The 18863-nt window shown below is 30.0% G+C and overlaps 3 protein-coding genes and 1 pseudogene across 3 annotated transcripts; all 4 read right to left on the bottom strand.

The window, feature by feature from the left end:
• Positions 1 to 113: 113 nt before the first annotated feature.
• LOC105780693 (uncharacterized) lies at positions 114 to 1193 on the bottom strand. The gene has a single exon (XM_012605172.2). It carries the CDS (start codon positions 1174 to 1176, stop codon positions 283 to 285), a length of 894 nt encoding a protein of 297 aa, XP_012460626.1. The 5' UTR covers positions 1177 to 1193; the 3' UTR covers positions 114 to 282.
• A 1220-nt stretch (positions 1194 to 2413) lies between these two features.
• On the bottom strand, positions 2414 to 3117 carry LOC128040404 (uncharacterized). The gene is made up of 3 exons (XM_052629143.1): positions 3027 to 3117; positions 2818 to 2913; positions 2414 to 2607 (listed from the first exon to the last, which is right to left on the bottom strand). Exons 1-3 carry the CDS (start codon positions 3115 to 3117, stop codon positions 2414 to 2416), a joined length of 381 nt encoding a protein of 126 aa, XP_052485103.1.
• An 8224-nt stretch (positions 3118 to 11341) lies between these two features.
• LOC105780836 (major strawberry allergen Fra a 1-E) lies at positions 11342 to 12708 on the bottom strand. Its single transcript, XM_012605354.2, has 2 exons — positions 12493 to 12708; positions 11342 to 11773 (listed from the first exon to the last, which is right to left on the bottom strand). The coding sequence occupies exons 1-2, from the start codon at positions 12662 to 12664 to the stop codon at positions 11487 to 11489; spliced, it is 459 nt and encodes a 152-aa protein (XP_012460808.1). The 5' UTR covers positions 12665 to 12708; the 3' UTR covers positions 11342 to 11486.
• A 946-nt stretch (positions 12709 to 13654) lies between these two features.
• On the bottom strand, positions 13655 to 18265 carry LOC128040403 (ATP synthase subunit alpha, chloroplastic-like; annotated as a pseudogene).
• Between the last annotated feature and the right edge of the window lie 598 nt (positions 18266 to 18863).

Genomic DNA, 18863 nt, shown 5'->3' with positions numbered 1-18863 from the left:
CAATTATTTAATTATTTTTACTTCGTAAATAAAAATGGAGGCAGAAATTTTTATTAAAATGTGAACGAAAGTATTATAATATGATTAGATTGTTATTTTATTGGGAATGTAAATTATTTCACTAACATGAAACATCCAATTTCCAAATTACTATTCTGTCAAGTAGATATGCAGCTGATGGGGTGTCTCCTTGGATATTAAAAACCACAACTAGTTTGTATTTACGATTAACAATGCTTCTAAATGACAGCAACACCAACTAAAAACAAACATACATTAATCTTAGTAGCGGCCACGCCTTGCCAGCCTTGGTGAAGTCCTACTTCTCCCACTCTGCGCCTCTGTTTTCTTCTTATCTTCTTCACTTTCCGGCTCATCGTTAACCTCCTCCACCATCTTCTTCACATCGCTACCTATCCCATCGCTAAAGTTCCTCCCTCTTTTGCTCACCAAGCCGCTATTCTTCGCCACTCGCTCAAAATCATCGCCCAGTTTCCGCACCGCACCGTTCCTCAATACCCTCTTCTTTTTTCTCTTCGCCACCGTTACTTCTTCATCATCATCGCCTTTGTTTTCACTCTCGGTGTCGTCGTCATCGTTAAGATCCAAGAACCTCCTCCTTTTAACCGCCACGGGAGCAGGAGGGGGAGATACGTCTTCGTCATCTTCATCGTCCCTTAAGCTTTTCTTAAGGTTAAGACCCCTGTCGGGGGTGTCCTTGAGGAGCTTCTTGCGCTGAGCTTTAAGCCTTTTGACGTTGCCTTCTATGCGACCTTGGAGACGGAGGCGCTTGAAACTGAGACCACCCATGGACCAATGGGCTTCATCGGCCCATGAGAGCAGCGGATCAAGGACTGGAACAGGAGGATCCACGCGTTCGGGGTTGAACTTGGTGTCGGTGTAGATGCGAGGCCGTGGAAGACTGCTTCCGTAGAACTTGCCAGGACCGAGAGAAACCACCATTGTTTGACGCTTGGTAGTAGTCTGAGACCCTTTCGGGAATTTCGACAAACAGTTTAGTGAGATCGAAGAAAGGGGGGTTCGGATGGTGTGTGTGAGAGGTGTGGTGGGCTTTTGTATTTGAAGCTTTAGAGGGGAGTTTAAGGTAAGCGTGGCGGGTGAATTTAGCGGGAAAGCTATGGTTTGGAGATTGGCGCCCAAATTTAGCGCCATCATTGGCTGGCAATCAAGGTGTTTGGGGCTTTTGGCGGGGAATGATCTGCAATGCTAAAATGGAAATAAATATTTCACATCTCAATTAATTGTAGAGATAAGTAAAAGACAAACCTTTTGTCTCAACATTTTTCATTTCTCCATTTCAACTTTTGTTCAATTTAGTATGAATTTTCGTGCTGTTGTAAAAAAAAAGTATTTTTTGATAAATGAAATTATAACCTAGTAAAGTAAAAATATATTTAAATAATCCTTAAATTTATTAATATTAAGAAATTTCAATAAAAATATAAAAATTATTTATAAGTCGTTATTAATATTTTGAAATATAAAATATAAAATTTGAATATTTTTAAGCAATTAGCATTAATTATTTGTAAATTTTAAATTGAATATATAAATAATATTTTAAATATTAAAATATAATCATTACAAATTTATATATACAATTTATATATTTAGAATAAATTTCAATAAAAAATAATTTTATATCCAATATAAATATTACATAAAATTATAATTAAGGGTTAAAAATGTTTGACTTCAAAAATACTTTTCCCAAACGCAAAAATTAGAAAAAGTGTATTTGCATTTGGGTTCAAAAGCACTTTTTAGCGAACCTTTGTCTAAGGGTCAAATCTTCATTTCTTTTGAAAAGTGCTGTGGAAAAGTGCTTTTAAGAAATGCTTTTGAGAAGTGCTTTTGAAAATTTTGAGTGTTTGTCAAAAAGTGTTTTTGAAGAATAAAATATCCATTTTAGACATGATATTATAAAGTAACAAATATGTATTTAAATAATGTTCAAATTAGTTAATATTATGATATTTTAGCAAAAATATAAAAAACAATTTATTATAACTTATTGTTAATATTTTAATATATAATATTAATTTTAAATATTTCTAAGTAATTAATATTAATTATTTATTAAATTTTATTAGAATATATAAACTATATTTAAATATTTAAATATAATAATTAAATATTTGTACTTAGATATTGACACAATTGTATTATTATAAAAATTATTTTTATTTTTAATTAATGCTTTTAACACATTTGTATTATTTTATTTTAAAATGTATTTTGAATATATAACTCATATTAGATATTAACATAACATAGAAAACATAAACCTAACAAATTAAAATATTACATATATTTGGATTGAAGTTTTAAAAAGGGATAATATTTATATATCAAATATAAATACTAAAAATTTTACAATAGCATTTACAATTTAAAGTGAATTCATTAAACTAGAAGCTATACCATCTCTTGTTAATTCCATTTCAAAACCATTTAAATTGTTTGATTCACCGTCATCATCACTATCATCGTCGTCGTCGTCATCATCACTTTCTCGACCATGCGCATTCTCTGAATCAATATTAATCTCATATGCCGAGTTAATATCTTCGTATTCCATAAAATCTGCATCATTTCGACCGACATGTTTTCAGATAAAATTGTGTATCGTCATTGTAGCAACAAAGATCATCGTTTGCTTTTCAAAACTATAACTTGTCATATCCCTTAAAATGTCCCATTTTTTTTTCAAAACACCAAAAGTTCGTTCAATCACACTACGTAATGATGAATGTGAATGATTGAATATATTTTCTTTACCAGATATCAGTATACCTCTATGGAAGTCAGGTAAATGATATCGCTGACCTCTATATGGTCCAAGATAACCTTTCATTTGAGGATATCCAGAATCAACAAGATAATATTTTCCTACAAGTCATAATATAACAAACAATTAATTCAAGAATTTTTTTAATAAAAATAATCCATTAAAGAACTTATACTTTATTATTTAAAAATCACATATAAATAAAATATCTAACCATTTGGAGGGTGCGGAAATTTGTATTTTGGATCTCGAATTGCATCAAGAAATATTCTAGTGTCATGTGCCGATCCTTCCCATCCAGCCATGACAAATGTGAAACACATATTAAAATCACATATTGCCATAACATTTTGAGTCGGGGTACCTTTTCTTCCAATATAGGGAATTTGTTCATTTGGTGGGAGAATAGCTGCAATGTGAGTACCATCAATTGCACCTATGCAATCCTGAACAAATAATCATATTAATCTCGTGCATATTTTTAGTATTGATAAATATATTAAAATATAATAATATAAAATTAAATTTTAACCTTAAAATACAGTATATATCTAGAATCATTACGTATTTGTTCAGGTATTGAGCTAAAAAAAGGATCTTCGAGTGCAATTAGATCAGTGGCCATCCTTGAAACTTTCTCAAGCACAACTGCAAAGTATCGACTAATTGTTGATCCAGACCTTTGAAATCTTTCTCGACATTGGGAAACTTTTGCACCGGTGCCCAAGATGTATAAAAAAATTCCCAACACTTCAGTAGAAGATATGTTTCTTGAAGTTTGCAAGTTTTATCTTATCTCCAAAACTCTCAGCAAACTTGTGAATACCATTTTAGACATCCTAAAATTAATCGTACAACGTAATTCGTGACCGTCAAGGATTTCTCGGATCCATGTCTCATCTGACTGTTTTGAATCCATGCATGGTTGCCTCAATATATACTTCTCGTAATATAATTGTACGGAAGAAGATGCAACAACAAATAATCGGTTAAAACATTCCATGCGTTGTAAAATCTATTTCTTTTCCCTTTCATCGTCACTTTCATCACCGCTATAATCCTCAACTATACTCATCACTTGTGAATAAATTTTATATACAAAATCACATATAAACAACTATTGATAAAACTAATTTAATAAAAAATAAGTAGAATATAAATTCAATATCTAAAGACCAAACATAAACAACTTTTAATAAAACTAGATTACACATAAATAAGTAGAACATAAATTCAATATCCAAAAACCAAACATAAATAACTATTGATAAAACTAGTTTAGCATTGTTGTTTAGTCACATAATAGATATCTTTGAACCCTAAAAGATCAGAAAATTTTCAACTATCCTCAATTTCCGTCTTAAGCCACAAAGCTCTAATCTTGGGATTAATTGATAAAAACATAATTCGCTTGTCCTTATTGAGCAATAATCTAAGTGCGAAAAAGTATAGCGGACTAGCTTCTGGAACTTCTTCCGACATGCTATCAAGCATTTTGACTGCTTGTGGAATACCATATGGATCCATAACAGGAGTCAAACTAGATGTGGCTTGACTCATATTGTTAGCTACATTGCAAAATTTTTCTATTTGACTGGACAATCTTGCAGCCCCTCCAATTTGCTTTGAGGATTTCTTTCTTCCAGTTTTAAAATGTGAACTTGACATCTCAGGGTTTTTTTTTTCTTTTTTGACTGTTTCCATCAATTTGAACATCATTTAAAATGTGAACATCATTTCTCATATTTTCTTCTTCATTCTCTTGAGGTATTTCGTTGTTAACATCCTCAAAAAAATCACTAGGGAGTGTACCAGAAGAAGGTGCCCATGCTTTATCACCTGTTACAACTATCCCCATGAACATTTGGTCCAACTTCCCTTCGAATTCAAGATCAATGCCCGACGTTCTAAATTTTTTAGCTTCAGGCACAACCTACATATAAAATGATAGTTTAATAACAGTAATTATCAATAACATCATAAATAAGAAAAAAATAAAAAATATTTAGAATTATTAATGTACCTGGAGCCTACTCTCCTACCATTCATCCGATGCATCAACGGTTCTTTTTATAGGATTCCACCCTAAACCAATATCTTCGCCTTTAAGTTTCTTCCAAGCTTTCCATTCTTTTTTTAGGGCATCCCACCTATTTTTAAGTTGTCTTTGTGAAAAACCCTTGCCCGTTTCTTTCTCAAAGTTGGTCATTATTTTCAACCATCCATCTTTTGTGAAATGAGTACCAGGCCTATTGCCTTTCAATATCTCTTTAATACAAATATCACAAAATATTTCTGTCAATCTCTTATCCCACATTGCTTTTAATTTTTCATCACTAACTTCAACCGCCGAAGTACTCATATACTGTGTATACGAATAGATTCGTTTCAGCCAGTAAAGCAATCAAGAAAATTAAATGTCACATAAGTATATATGTTTACATGTGTATCAAAATTTTAACTATATACGTGAACAAATAACAGTAACAATGATAATAATGAAGTAATCCAAGAAATTGATTAACATGGTAAAATGATATAACTTTATCATTACCATCATTAAAAAATGAAAAAAAAATCACGAGAATTAAGGGCTAAAATTACTCTTGATGAACATTTATAGGCACAAGTTTTTAATTAATATTTATGTAATTAAAAATAGTCCCTTTAAGATGATTATTAATTATTATTATTGCTACTGACAAAATTTTCTATATATTAAGCCTTGATGTCACTTGTGTTTTTTTTTCTCTTTTAAGAATTTAACTGAAGTCACCGGAAAATCACAGGCTTTATCACCGGAACACATTTCATCTGCTTTTCTCTCTTCTCAGGCCAACTTTGACTTCAATCAAATTTCAATCAACAAGAATTTGTTTCGAAAACATAAAGAAAATTCCTTTTTTGGGTTTTGAAAATTGTGAGAATTTGGGCTTTTCGAAGAAAAGTGGAATGGGCTGTGCTGGATCGACTCTGGCCAAAGGAGACGGTGAGTCTATTTTACTTTGTTTTTTCTTCTGGTTTTTCTTGATTGGTTGCTGAGAAAATCGTCGGGAAAGTTGGAAGCTTGAAAAACAATGACAACATCTTTGATTTATTTGAGCTCTAGAAAACTTTGGAGTTAAGCTAGTTAAATGGTATATTGAACAAGTAAAGTTTCTGATATTTCCTAAGCAGCTAAAAGGTTTTCGCTTGAATTTCTTTTTATTTTTAAAAATTTTGTTTCAATTTATAGTGTTTTTTCGTTCATTTTAAGAGATATATAGGATTTTGGTTATTCAATTGTGTGATAATTATAGTCTCTTTTTTTTCCTATGGATGATATAAAACAAAAACAAACCATAATGTTGGAGCAATGATTGAAATATCTATCATCTATATATTCATGTAACACTAAAAGATTGAAATTTCGACTTATTCCTTTTCATAGTATAAATAATGTTGTTATAGACTGAAAAAAGAGAAAGTAGAAGAAAAATGGGGCTAAATTTGGGATGATGATTTAAATGTTCTATTATTAGCTTGCAATTAGTACTCAATTTGTTTTCCAAATGTTTCTGAAAATTTTCTAATGTGTTCGATTTAGCTTTTTCAATTAGTACTCAATTTTTTTTCCAAATGTTTCTGAAAATTTTCCTTATCCTTTAATTTATTCCCCTCTAAACTCTACCAGAATGAGCTGTTGTTTGCTGAAATAGAATATATGCAGAAAAAGGTAAGTATTTTTTTTCCATTCTTGTTGCTCTTCACATCGCTATTTAATCCAAAACTGATATTTTGTATTTTCACAATTCCTAGCTGCTGCTAGTTTTCACTCTCACGCCTAATATTTCTTATGCTTCTCAACACTCAATATCTATTTCTAACTTATACTTCTTTTTTCTTTGCTCACTTATACACACCACACATCTAAACGTGTATGTATATAGGCTATATAAACCGACTTAGAGGCTTAACCTTACTGCCATACTTTCAGCAAGCTACCACCTTGCTTAGATTCTTACCACATTGTTTCTATCCATGCATTATCAATTTAAAACCATTTATAACTTTCCACCTAGCAAGCCAACTTATCAACTTATCTCTATGATAAGCCGACCTTGAAGTGGATTTGACTTTTAAAACATCCCCTCAAATCCAGCTTTTGCATTATATGTTTTTCTTTTAAGTTTGTGAATATGTTTGTCTTCAGTGAATTTGTAAAAATACCGGTTAATTAATATTTTGTCTTGCAATTGACTGGTTGAACGTTTTCATTCTTCACCTTTTTCTCAAGAGGTAGCTAAAAGTTCAGGCAACAAAACTCATCCTATGAATTAAACCTAGAGATCAAGGAAGCAAATCAACGGATAATTTGGTGTACTAATTTTCCAAGACATCACCAGCAGTAAAAGAAATCTGAAAAAAAATGGAGTTACCCAGACGAAAAAAAAGATAAACTCACCGGTGGTGGAGAAGAGGAACAAAGAAGCAGCAGAAGAACAAAGAACCAGCACCAGCAGAGGAACAAATAACCAGCAGAGGAACAAAGAACCAACACCAGCAGAGGAACAAAGAATAAGTAGAGGAACAAAGAACCAGCGATGGGAGAAGAGATGAGAGCAAAGAACCAATGTTGTGTGTGTGGCTAAAAAGGTAAAAAAGCAGCCCAAAAGCACTTTTTGGCTGAAAAAGCTAAAAATTTCTGCTTTTTTATCTGGCCAAAAGCACTTCAAAGAAGTTAGAAATTTGCTACGAAATGAAGTGTGTTCTTCATTACTTTTCACCCAAAAGCACTTTTATATGTAAAAGTGCTTTTCAAACGCCCAAAAGAACTGGCCCTAAGTTTGAATGGACCAATGACAAAGAGAGATTTGCTAATGCCAACTTTAAAGCATTTTATGATATTTTTTGTGGCATTGATCAACAAGAATTTAAGAGGATCTCGAAGTGCACTAATTAAAGAGGTATGAGACATATTTGAAATAGCCCATAAAAGCATTTTATGTTATCTTTTGTGGTATTGATCAACAAGAATTTAAGAGGATCTCGAAGTGCACTATTATTAAAGAGGTATGAGACATATTTGAAACAGCCCATAAATGTATTATTACACTTAAACAATTCAAGATGCAAATGTTAACCACCAAATTCAAAACTCTAAAAATACAACATTCAGAAACCATGAGTGAAATCTATATTATCCTCTGTAATTTATCTAATCAAACATTTTTTCTTGGAGAAGAATACTCCAGCTCTAAGATAGTTAGAAAAGTCAACGGAGCAAAATTAAAGGTGAAAGGAGTATCACATTACAAGTCACACATGAAGTGACCGTTGGAAAAAAAATATAGACATCATATATATAATAAGAATAATTACATGCTATTATTTACTATCACAAAATATTAGTTCAAATTAAAAGTGATCTAATTTAGCTAAAGTTTATGGGGCTTCAATTATTAAATAAAGTAATACATGTAGATAACCTAGCAACTAATTTCCAATTGATGATGGGCTGATTAGAAATTAAGATTAATGTAGAAAAGTTACACACTAGGGTTATGATCCCAAATTGCATATAGTAACTTTTCTAACATCTCATCTTCAAAAAAAAAAAAACTTAAAATAAGAAAGTGGAGTTTAGAGAGAGTCACTTTCTCTAAAATACGAGTGTATTAATTTGGAAAATCAAAACCACAAGATTTCCAAATTTCATGATATCAATGGATTCAGGTATGCTTTTGCATCTAATTTTGTGTTTTATTATTAATAATTTGACATGACAGATCTTGATTTATGGTTTTAAGTTTTATATCAAAATTTTACGGTTGGCCACTTCGATCTTCATTTCAATTGAAGAGCTTCAAGAACAATTTGTTTTGCTTACCTAGACCTTTAATAAAACCTTTAAGAAGCAATTCAGGAGGTTTAAGAAGTTTGAAGCCACCAAAAACATTCTCAAAAATAAATATCAAAGATGAAAATGAAGGAAAGAGAAATGAATCTAGTGCCATGAGTATCACGAATTTGGATACACATTCAGGTTGAATATACTAATACTCTGAAAAAAAAGTTAATAACTGTTCATTTCATCGATATGTATTGATATATCCACCATCATACCTCAACTCTCAAAAGGTTATAATCTTTTTATATGTTCATTACAATAGATTACATATGTTGCTAACACCCACCACCATTCCTATTATACATAAAACATAATGAATCAAAGTATTTAGTTTATTGATTAAGAGTGTTATTATAATTTTAAAATTTCCAGATTAATTTATAAATTATATTTAAGTAGTAATTTAAAAGTTATATGCGTGTATGAGTTTGAGTTTAAGATTCTATTATATTCTACGGACTGTATTTTTTTCTTTTTCTTTTTGCCTTTCAACGTTTTCTATTACGTAATGATTTACATCGGATTGTCTAATTTTTGCTCCTTTTTATTTTCTTCTTTCGTGTACTTCGATTTAATGATGGGCTAAATTTGGTATTTAAAAAGCCATCAAATAGGCTTAATTAGAGATGGTAGTGACGAATGATGCCAGATTCACCTCTACAGTCACTTTATTCCAATTTTTATGACATCTCATTCCGCTCAATTTGGTGTTTTACTTATTTTTTTATTATTATCTAAAAAAATATTTTTAATATTCTCAACTTTAGTTTTACAAAATACAATTAAGGGATAATAGGTAAAAATAAGTTTTTCTTATGACATATTTTCAACTTTTTTAATAGTTATGTACGAGGGTAAAATAGTAATTTTATACAATAGACGAATCAAACAATTATTATAATTGTTCCGTTTTGATTTTTTACGTGCCCGTTTCACTGTTTATGTTTGAGGATCGTAGCTGCCCCTCCCAATAATATCATCTCCAAAGTTCATAACTACGTTCTTCCCTTAAAAATGTAATGTGTCTTACCATTATATTCGAACACTTGTTAAATTATTGCTACCAAAAGAAAAAAATGTATTTACTTTGATAATTTCACTTCTAATCCTTTTAATTATAAACAGATAAATTTAATATTTTAACCCTTCCAGGAAATTATTTATTTAATTTAATACAATATCTCTTAGCTTAAAAAAATAAAATTTATTTATACTCCAACACCAAATTCTAAACTTCCATCCCTAAGTTGGATGAATAAAGAAATACATGTTTATGAAGTGCTTTATGTGGTTTCGCATTAAGAGTGAAATTCCTGCGGTCTTTTCATAAATAAATTCCAATTTGACTTTGATGTTAGATTGTTGTGGTTAACAACAAACACAACACCTTTCTGGTTTTCTTTCATTAATTAATTTATATCCCATTCCACGATTGGTTTGCTTTACAAAATGGAAGAAGCTTTTTATACCATTCCCTCTTTGTTTAATAAAGAAGAAGTAGCAATGAAGGCACAATGAATGGTAATGAAAGATACCCACTTCTTCTTATCAGTTATTAGTAATATTTTATATAAAATGAAAACGTGATGAGAAAGGAAAATTATTATTAATAATAATTACCCCTCAAGTGAGACCTTTATTCTACCCACTCACCTCTAAAAGGATAAAATAAGTCAAATGGAATAAAGAGAAACACTGAGATTGGATTAGGTTACTATGTAATCACTACAATTGTAAGACAATCAATATTTGTGATTTGAAGTAAAGAATGGAGGGGTGGTTAAAACTTTTGTTAGACGTTTGTTTGGGATGGATTCATTTCGTATTAACTTTATCCCTATTCTTGAATTTATATCAAAAAATGATCATTTTATCTTATCATTGGTGTTTAGTTAATAGTTGATTTTAGTCTCTCTTCAACAGTTGAATCATAACTAATATAAAATTTGAAGTCTATTAATTTTCTCTGTCTATTGTGTGATTTTGTCCAAATTTCAACAAAAGTAGATTGGAGGTTAAGTGACAGTTTACACCATGATGTGCGGGGAGTCATGAGAGGTTGGGATGCATCTGATTGAAGTAGGTTTGCGGAGGGATAGGTGAAGGTGACCCTCTCTCAAACTTGAGACTTTGACACATGTATGGTACAAGTCTTATCATGATGGATCATTTGGGAGACAGTAATTTTCTAGGTAGGCAATGGTGGGATAGGGATGTGTGAAACATGCAAGACAAGGCCCAACGCCTGTTCTTGACGAGGTAAACTAAAAGAGCACTACGTGCTAATTATACATATGTTCACGGAGCCTGACAAGTATTGGCATTGACTAGATCTTAGTGTTAGTTGTTACTGCTTGACGAGATTCTGAGGGTGAAGTCCATATGTGCGATCAACCCATCACACTTTATATTAAATTTGATTAATTAATTCTTTTTATTTGATTTAACATATTATTATTCTAAACCAATTAAAATTTTATTACAGTCGATTGAGTTTTAAGCTTGATTGGTATGTATATTATTGTCAATGCAGGAGGACATGGATTTGACTGCGATAAAGCGCATTATCCTCCTATTTATGGATTGGAGAGGGGATATAAATAATTTTAAGCATTGTATAAAAAAAAACAGATATGATATGAGATTACAAACAAACCACACGTTTTTGTTTTCAATTTATTTAATATGGAATACAGTTTCACGTCTAATTTCATTCCAAAAGAGTCATAATAATTATAGTGAACATAATATATAGACAATGATATGACGTGCATGTATGATCTGCTAGTAGCTTAGCTGAAAGTTATCAAAGGACTTGAGGAACCGGAGAGCAGCATCCTTGGCCTTTTCAGGTGGCGGAGTGGCCGGTGCGGACACCTTGAACTCAGCCTTCCATTCAGCAATGCATTTGTTAACGTTGTTATCTCCTTCAATAGGAATGAATGAGAAAGTGACTCTGTAAGGATCATACATCTCCTTCAAATCCCCTCCTATCACTTCATATGTCACCGACCTTCCCGTTTCCACCTTTTCTATCTTCTCCACGGATTCTTTCACATAATTCCTTATAGCTGCATGTAATTATGACTTGACTTGTAATGAAAAAAACATGTATTTTACTAAGACTTTTGACTCACTTTGTTTTCAATCGTTTACTATGATTGCGTCATGTAGGATGATGATCTTAAAGATTTTGGAACATTAATTCACTCACAAACTTTTAAGTCCAATCCCATAATGGGTTTGGATGGGCGGTACGTTTACTTGCAGTTAGTGTAAAAATAACGGTGACAATAAAATTAGATATTGTAATAATACTGTAATATGATACAAAAAATAAGCTAAACACACCGCAGTATACCCCACTACTTATCCAAACCCACACTAAATGATCTAGCATCTAAAGCTTTTATGTTAGAAACATTATAGTCCACATCTCCATATTAATCTACAACAATATTATAATATTGGCCTCACAGTCCAATTATACGACCCGCCCTTCAATTTGGGTTGGAATCATAGAAAATGCTAAAACTAGTGGTACTAAATAATTAACCAGATGGAGTCTTAATCAAAACTAAACAATCATCCCAAAATTAATCTAAAAAAACCACCATCAACATCGCAATCAATTAAGATAAATAGTATGATTAAAAAAATGAAAAAAGTAATATATATGATGATAAATCATGTCAGGACAACTATTTAAATCCCTTTTGCTCGATAAATTCAAGTAAATTAAAAGGTAAGAGAGACATGTGTGTAAGTAAGTAAAAGGAGGGCTACGAACCAGGACCAAGCTTGAAAAGCCTCAAGCTGCCAGGGGCACCATCACCTTGAATGTATTCAGCGGCAGAAAGCAAATCAGGATTGATTTTGCTAAGGATTTCATTGTTTCTGTACATTTCCCAAGCTTTCTCCGACGGGATGTTCAGTACCACTTCCCCTTTCATCGTCTCCATCTCCTTCTCTCTCTTTCTGTGTTTGTGTGAGTACAAACATATTGTATACAGGTGGAGTTGGTTTTTATAATGAGACACTGCAATAAAGCCCACGTAATGTGCTTTATTATTAGTATTATTATTATTATTATTATCCTTTTTTTTTTATGTTTTCACGTTGCTATTTCTTACATCCAATTATTGCACACACACCCCCTATTTTTTTTAAAATTTAATCCCAATCAATATTGTTGACACATTGTGAGGTAAATTTGTTTCTATGGTTGTTTGTATGATTGAAATACTGACCACAATTTCAAACACTATTACATTGCTCTACTTGTCTATTTTAAAGTTTGTGCTATTTATTTTGAAGATGGTTGGATGAGCAAAGCTCAAAATATGAAGGCTAATTGAGTTGAAATTGAAGACTTGAAGATTGGCTTCTTGCGAATTAATATCGGTTACTTGCGGAACAAGTAAAGTCACTTTTTATATTTGAAGACATTGGATTAAACCAAAACTCTTATGGAAGTATTATCTTATGCAGTTATGTTGATCTTTAGCCTTCTTTATAGAGAAGTGATTAGATTGTAATTCTTATGTAAACACAACTTAATTAGTATATAAACTTAAGTTTTGCCTAGGTTAAGGGTAACCGAGACTTTGGATAGAGCACAAATATGTTCAAGTTAGGAACATGTGTGTGCATTATTTTTGTAAACAATCAAGTAAGTATCTTGAGTTGCAAAACTAAGCTTTCGGGACGAAAGCTTAGAGGGATGGTGATCTAGTTTTTGTACAACGGTGAGGTCGCTAAATTAGTGAATGTTAGACTAGTGTTAGGACTTAAGTCATTGGTTGTACAGTGAAAAAGATAGTGAACCATTATCCTGGGCAAGGCCCTATAGACGTAGACTGATGTTGAACCGCATAAACAATCTCAGTGTTCCTTTTATTGTTTTCGCACTTTTTGTTTCGTGATTGAAACTGTGGCCATAGTTCCAAGCTTCATTTTAACCATAGTTTTAGTTTGCCAAGCAAATACTCCCTTTCGTTTTTACCTATTATATTCTCTTTTACAAATCACAGGTTTCAAAATTTATATAATAATATAAGAGAAATCTATTTACATCGGTGCAAATTTAAAGTGGTTTACACCATTTTGTAACTTACTCTCATATTTCTTGCTTTATTAATATAAATCATGCATGCCAAATTTGACGCAAATTAAAAATTCCAAACTATTTGTTTTATATATACAAAACTTTCAACTGTTGAATGAATATTAATATATACATTTTTTAGATTGATATGACGGAGATATCGATCGGTTTGAAATTTTATGCATCACAAATATAATTATATCGATAAATTTAATAGTTGAATTTATAAAATATTAATTATAGAAAATTATGAAAAAGTGGATTCCTCTCTAATAATATTTTGAGATAAAAAAGATAAATTGTTTTAGAAAAATGAAAACAGACCTTTTAGGTTTTGGCACGTTGGAATCAAACTAAGCATAGTCCCACTTAAATCAATGAAACAAAGAAATTGAGAAATTACTAGACTCACGTGATTAAAGTTTCTTTAATTTACGGTTTTAAGTTCTTTTGGGTTTTCTTTTATTTTATTTTTTAGGATAAGGCATTTTCATTTTGGGTGATAAAATAAAATTTTTACAGCTTCATCATTTAATTTTAGGATATTTTTATTTTAGTCACTCAATGTGTTATATTTTTAACCATGTTAACTATATATGTCGATTATGTTCACACTTTCATTTTGGCCACTCAACTTCTAAGTCGTTTTCATTTTAGTCATCTAAAAAAATCTTCTTTAAAATATTGATTGGGGTAAAAATTTTAAGGATTAAAGTGAAAAAGATAGAAACTAAAATAATATATTAAAAAATTGTCAAATTGTACTTGCTTATCATATTGCTGAAAATTCTTTTTATATATTTAAATTTAAAAATTCAAAATATAAAAAATTAAATAAATTGTTGAAAAATTTTATCCCTTGATAATGTTAACCGATTTGTTATTGTAATATTGAAATTAATTAAATTAATCTCATACTAAATTTTAAAATTTTATTTTATGTTTCCATATTATTCTTAATGAAATCAACTCGATAACTCATATTTAATAACTGTTTGTGAAATTTAAATTTTGATTATATAATCTTGAATAGGGGTGAGCGTACAATCGAATTGAGTGAAAAATTTTCGAGTTAATTGACAAATCATATTTTATCATCCAAACTCGATTTGAATTTTTTTTAATTGAGTTGAGTCGAATCGAGTGAAACTGCTCGAGTTAAATTAAAAAATTAAACATGTCAAATTAAAGTCTTGTTACAAAGATAAATAATTATATATTAGAGCACATAAATTTGAAAGCATATATATTCGAAAACTTTTAAAAGCAAAATAATAAAAAAAAGATACTTTAGCATGATAAACTTGAATCATTAATTAACTTATTTAGGTACCAAAATTATTAATTTAGAAAATTTTCAATTTTTAACTTTCTTTTATATTCTTTATAATTTTTAATTTTTTAAAATTAAAATTTTGGAATTTTATAAATATATTGAACTTTAAAAATTATTTTGAATTTTTTGTAATCTTTTGGAGAGAGAGACCAATTTGCTCATTTTTAAATTAGACAGGGACCAAAGAGGTATTTACACCAATCTATTATTCAAATTATTCGAGTTATAAACTTCAACTCCACTCAAACTCGAAACTCAAATTATTTATTCGAGTTGACTTGGATAACTCGAAGAACTCAATTCTATTAACTCGAAATTTAATGTTTTTTTTTCAAATCGAATCAAATTTTGCTCACCCCTAATCTCGAATCTTTCACACTAAGCTAAAAGCAAAAAAAAAAAAAATCATTGCAATCAATTAAATTAATTGCTTGTTCTTCCTTTGGGTAAAGAAGTGATGAAAAATTTTTGGGTTTTGTTTGGCATGGAAGATAAAATTAATTAATTTAATTAATTGTAATGATTTTACTTTGCTTTTAGCTTAGCATGAAAGACTTGAGATTATATAATCAAAAGAAATTTGGGTTTCATGTACAATTATTAAAGAAGATTTATTTGATTTTATTTTAATTTGGAAACATAAAATAGAATTTTAAGATTTAGAAGGAGATTGAATTAATTAATTTAATTAATTCCAATATTATAATAACAAATCGGTTGACACTATCAATGAATAAATTTTTTAATAACTTATTTAATTACTTTTTGATATTTTGAAATTTAAAATTCAATATTGAAAAAAATTAGAACTTTTGACAAAGGGGTAAACAAGTACAATTTGACAGTTTTTAAAGCATTATTTTAGTTTCAAGCATTACTTTAATCCTTAATGTTTTTTTTATCCTGATCAATATTAAAAAAAGGATATTTTTTGGATGACCAAAATGAAAGCAACTTAGAAGTTGGGTGACCAAAAAATAGTGTGAACATGATGTGGCGTGTACAAGTTAACTGTCGTTAGTAATTTAATGGTTGGGTGGCTAAAATGAAAGTTCCCTAAAAGTTGAGTGACGAAATTGCAAGAATTTTCAAAATGAAATCGTCCTAAAAGTTGGGTGACTAGCTAGGTAGTTTACCTTTCATGATCTATTACTCTTGCATTATAATTCTATTTTATTAGTATGTTACCATGCTTAGAATTGGGTAATTATTTATCTATGTCAAATTATAAAGTAAAAATTTAAAGGTTAAATGTTCTAAGTACTTATACACTTCGTACATTTTAAATTTAATGTCCTTACTTTTATTTTCGTGAATTTATTTCCTATACTTTTCAATTTAAAATGCAGTTCAAATGTTACCATTGTTAAATTTTTCTATTAAATTTCACTTGATTACTTTTTGAAATTAGAAAGGAAAAAAAAGACCTAGTAGTGATGTAACAAAAATTAGTTGAAAATATTGATGTGAATTTTCTTTCTTAGAAACACCCATTCGAACTAGTTATGATAATATATATATTTGGAATAGTGCTCTTAAGAAAGATTATGTCAACATTGTAATTGAAATAGTTAAAAATATTAATTATTTAGACTAATTAATAACATTAAAAGTAAAGGACCAAATTATGTCAAAATTAAAGTACATGGATTCAATCCAAGTTTCAGCATATTAAAAGACAAAATTGAAATTTGACCATTCTCTTATTTTTTAAAAATCCAAGCAAATTCAAAAGATGTGTCAAGCTCTAAGACCGTTAGAGTATTCAAATTATATATAACTACGTGATAGTTCAATCGAAATGTTAATGATATTTTAGCTATTTGGATTAACTAATAACATTGGACTAAGTTATATCAAAATTAAATCCCAAATTCAAGTACAATAACGAGAGTAAACCGAAATTGAACATTTTCTTATAATGTAAATCATACACGTGTCAGAAAAGGACATCCCTAAAGTCCTTCCTAGTTATATAGATTGTAAAAGTAAAAGACCAAATTAAATAAAATTAATATGCAAAGGTTAAATTCTAAATATGATTATAATAAAGGGATTAAAACTAAAATTTCATTATTTATCTTTGAAGGATAAAAAGAAAAAAGAAAAGAATAGTGGGTGTGCTTTTTATATGTAGTTTGTAGATAAGGATTAAATCTCAAATACGATTAGAGTAGAGGGATTAGAAGTAAAATTTAACCATTTATCTTTAAAGTAAAAGCAATTGTAGTGGGTTTGTGCACGTGTCGTGAAGTCTTCCTTTTAAATATTTCATAGTAGTCCTCTTAGATTCTGCTGTTTGGCACTTGATTGGTAGCTTTAGCACTAACCAAAACCACTATGAGATATTTTGAAGTGAAGAATGTTTGCGTCATAAATTCGGTCCAAGTAGAACTTTATGGAAAGCATTTTTATAATAAACAAAATTGTATGTTTTGGGATTAGAATGTAAAGATAAAACCGAAGTTAATAGTCCATGGTTTTATATGTTCAAATGTTCTTATATTGGATTTATTGAAAGTATCATCGAATCAATAGCGATAAGTCCTGTTTGAATATGCTCATAAACAGAACCTCTCGAAATAATACCTGAGGCAGGAGATTCAATTAACTGAGATTTAGAAGTTGAAATTTCACCCCAACCATCAATAGGCTTAGCCAGTTCATTTATAACACACCCAAATAAGCCTCACTCACTGGTATCTGAGCAATTTTTCCTGTTACTTTTACAGGACTTCCCTCTTGTATCATCAAATCGTCACCCATTAATGCAACGCCAACATTATTTGATTCCAATTTTAGGGTAATGCCTATAGTAACCTCTTCAAATTCTACTAATTCACCTACCATTACTTCATCAAGACCATGAATACGAGTAATGTCGTCGCGCACTTGAAGTATGGTATCAGTATTTACAATCTTTACTTTTCTATTATATTGCTCAATACGTTCACGAATAATATTACTAATTTCGTCGGCTCTAATAGTTACCGTGAGGATTTCCTAATTATTTTTTAAAAGAAAAAAAATCATTTTTTTATCACCCAAGTTCCATCATGTTCCTTCTCTAGAATCTTTTGCTTATAAAATCATTATATTCTTAATCCACACTCGTACCATTATGAATTAAGTCCTAGAAATTTTAATTAATGAATAAATTGGAAAATGGAATTATATTGTGATGACTAATTGAGGGTATATTATGGTGTTTAATTTCTTAAGATTGTAGGCTGCTAGTGGAGGAGGAGGTCATAGGAAGAAATTAAGTTAAAAAAACAATAGGCCAAACTTTTTCTAGGACCTAGGGGAATATTTATGATTTGTTTTGATATTGTTTCCATTCCATCTTGAAAATCCAATAAAGTGTTGTATTCACCTTTAATATACTTGATATCAATTTGAAAAGATGAAATATCTCTTGTAATCTAGCAAATATTTGACTGAATATTTTTCAAATATAGTCTATGTATCTTTCATGTTAATTTTAGGATTCATGTATAATAAGGGTAATTACACGTTATCATTATAGGTTAGCTCAAATTAAAAGTGATCTAATTTGGTTAAGGTTTATTGGACTTTAATTATTAAATAAAGTATGGGTCAAATATGTGTAAATACTCTAGTAACTAATTTCTAATTGATGATGGGCTGATTAGAAATTAGGGTTGATATGTCTAAGTTATGTATTAGGGTTATGGTCCCCAAATTACACATAAGA

This window comes from Gossypium raimondii, chromosome 4, assembly GCF_025698545.1.
Source record: "Gossypium raimondii isolate GPD5lz chromosome 4, ASM2569854v1, whole genome shotgun sequence".
Lineage (NCBI taxonomy): Eukaryota > Viridiplantae > Streptophyta > Magnoliopsida > Malvales > Malvaceae > Gossypium > Gossypium raimondii.
The sequence above is the reverse complement of the archived record's forward strand: the minus strand, read 5'-3'. Positions and strand labels throughout refer to the sequence as shown.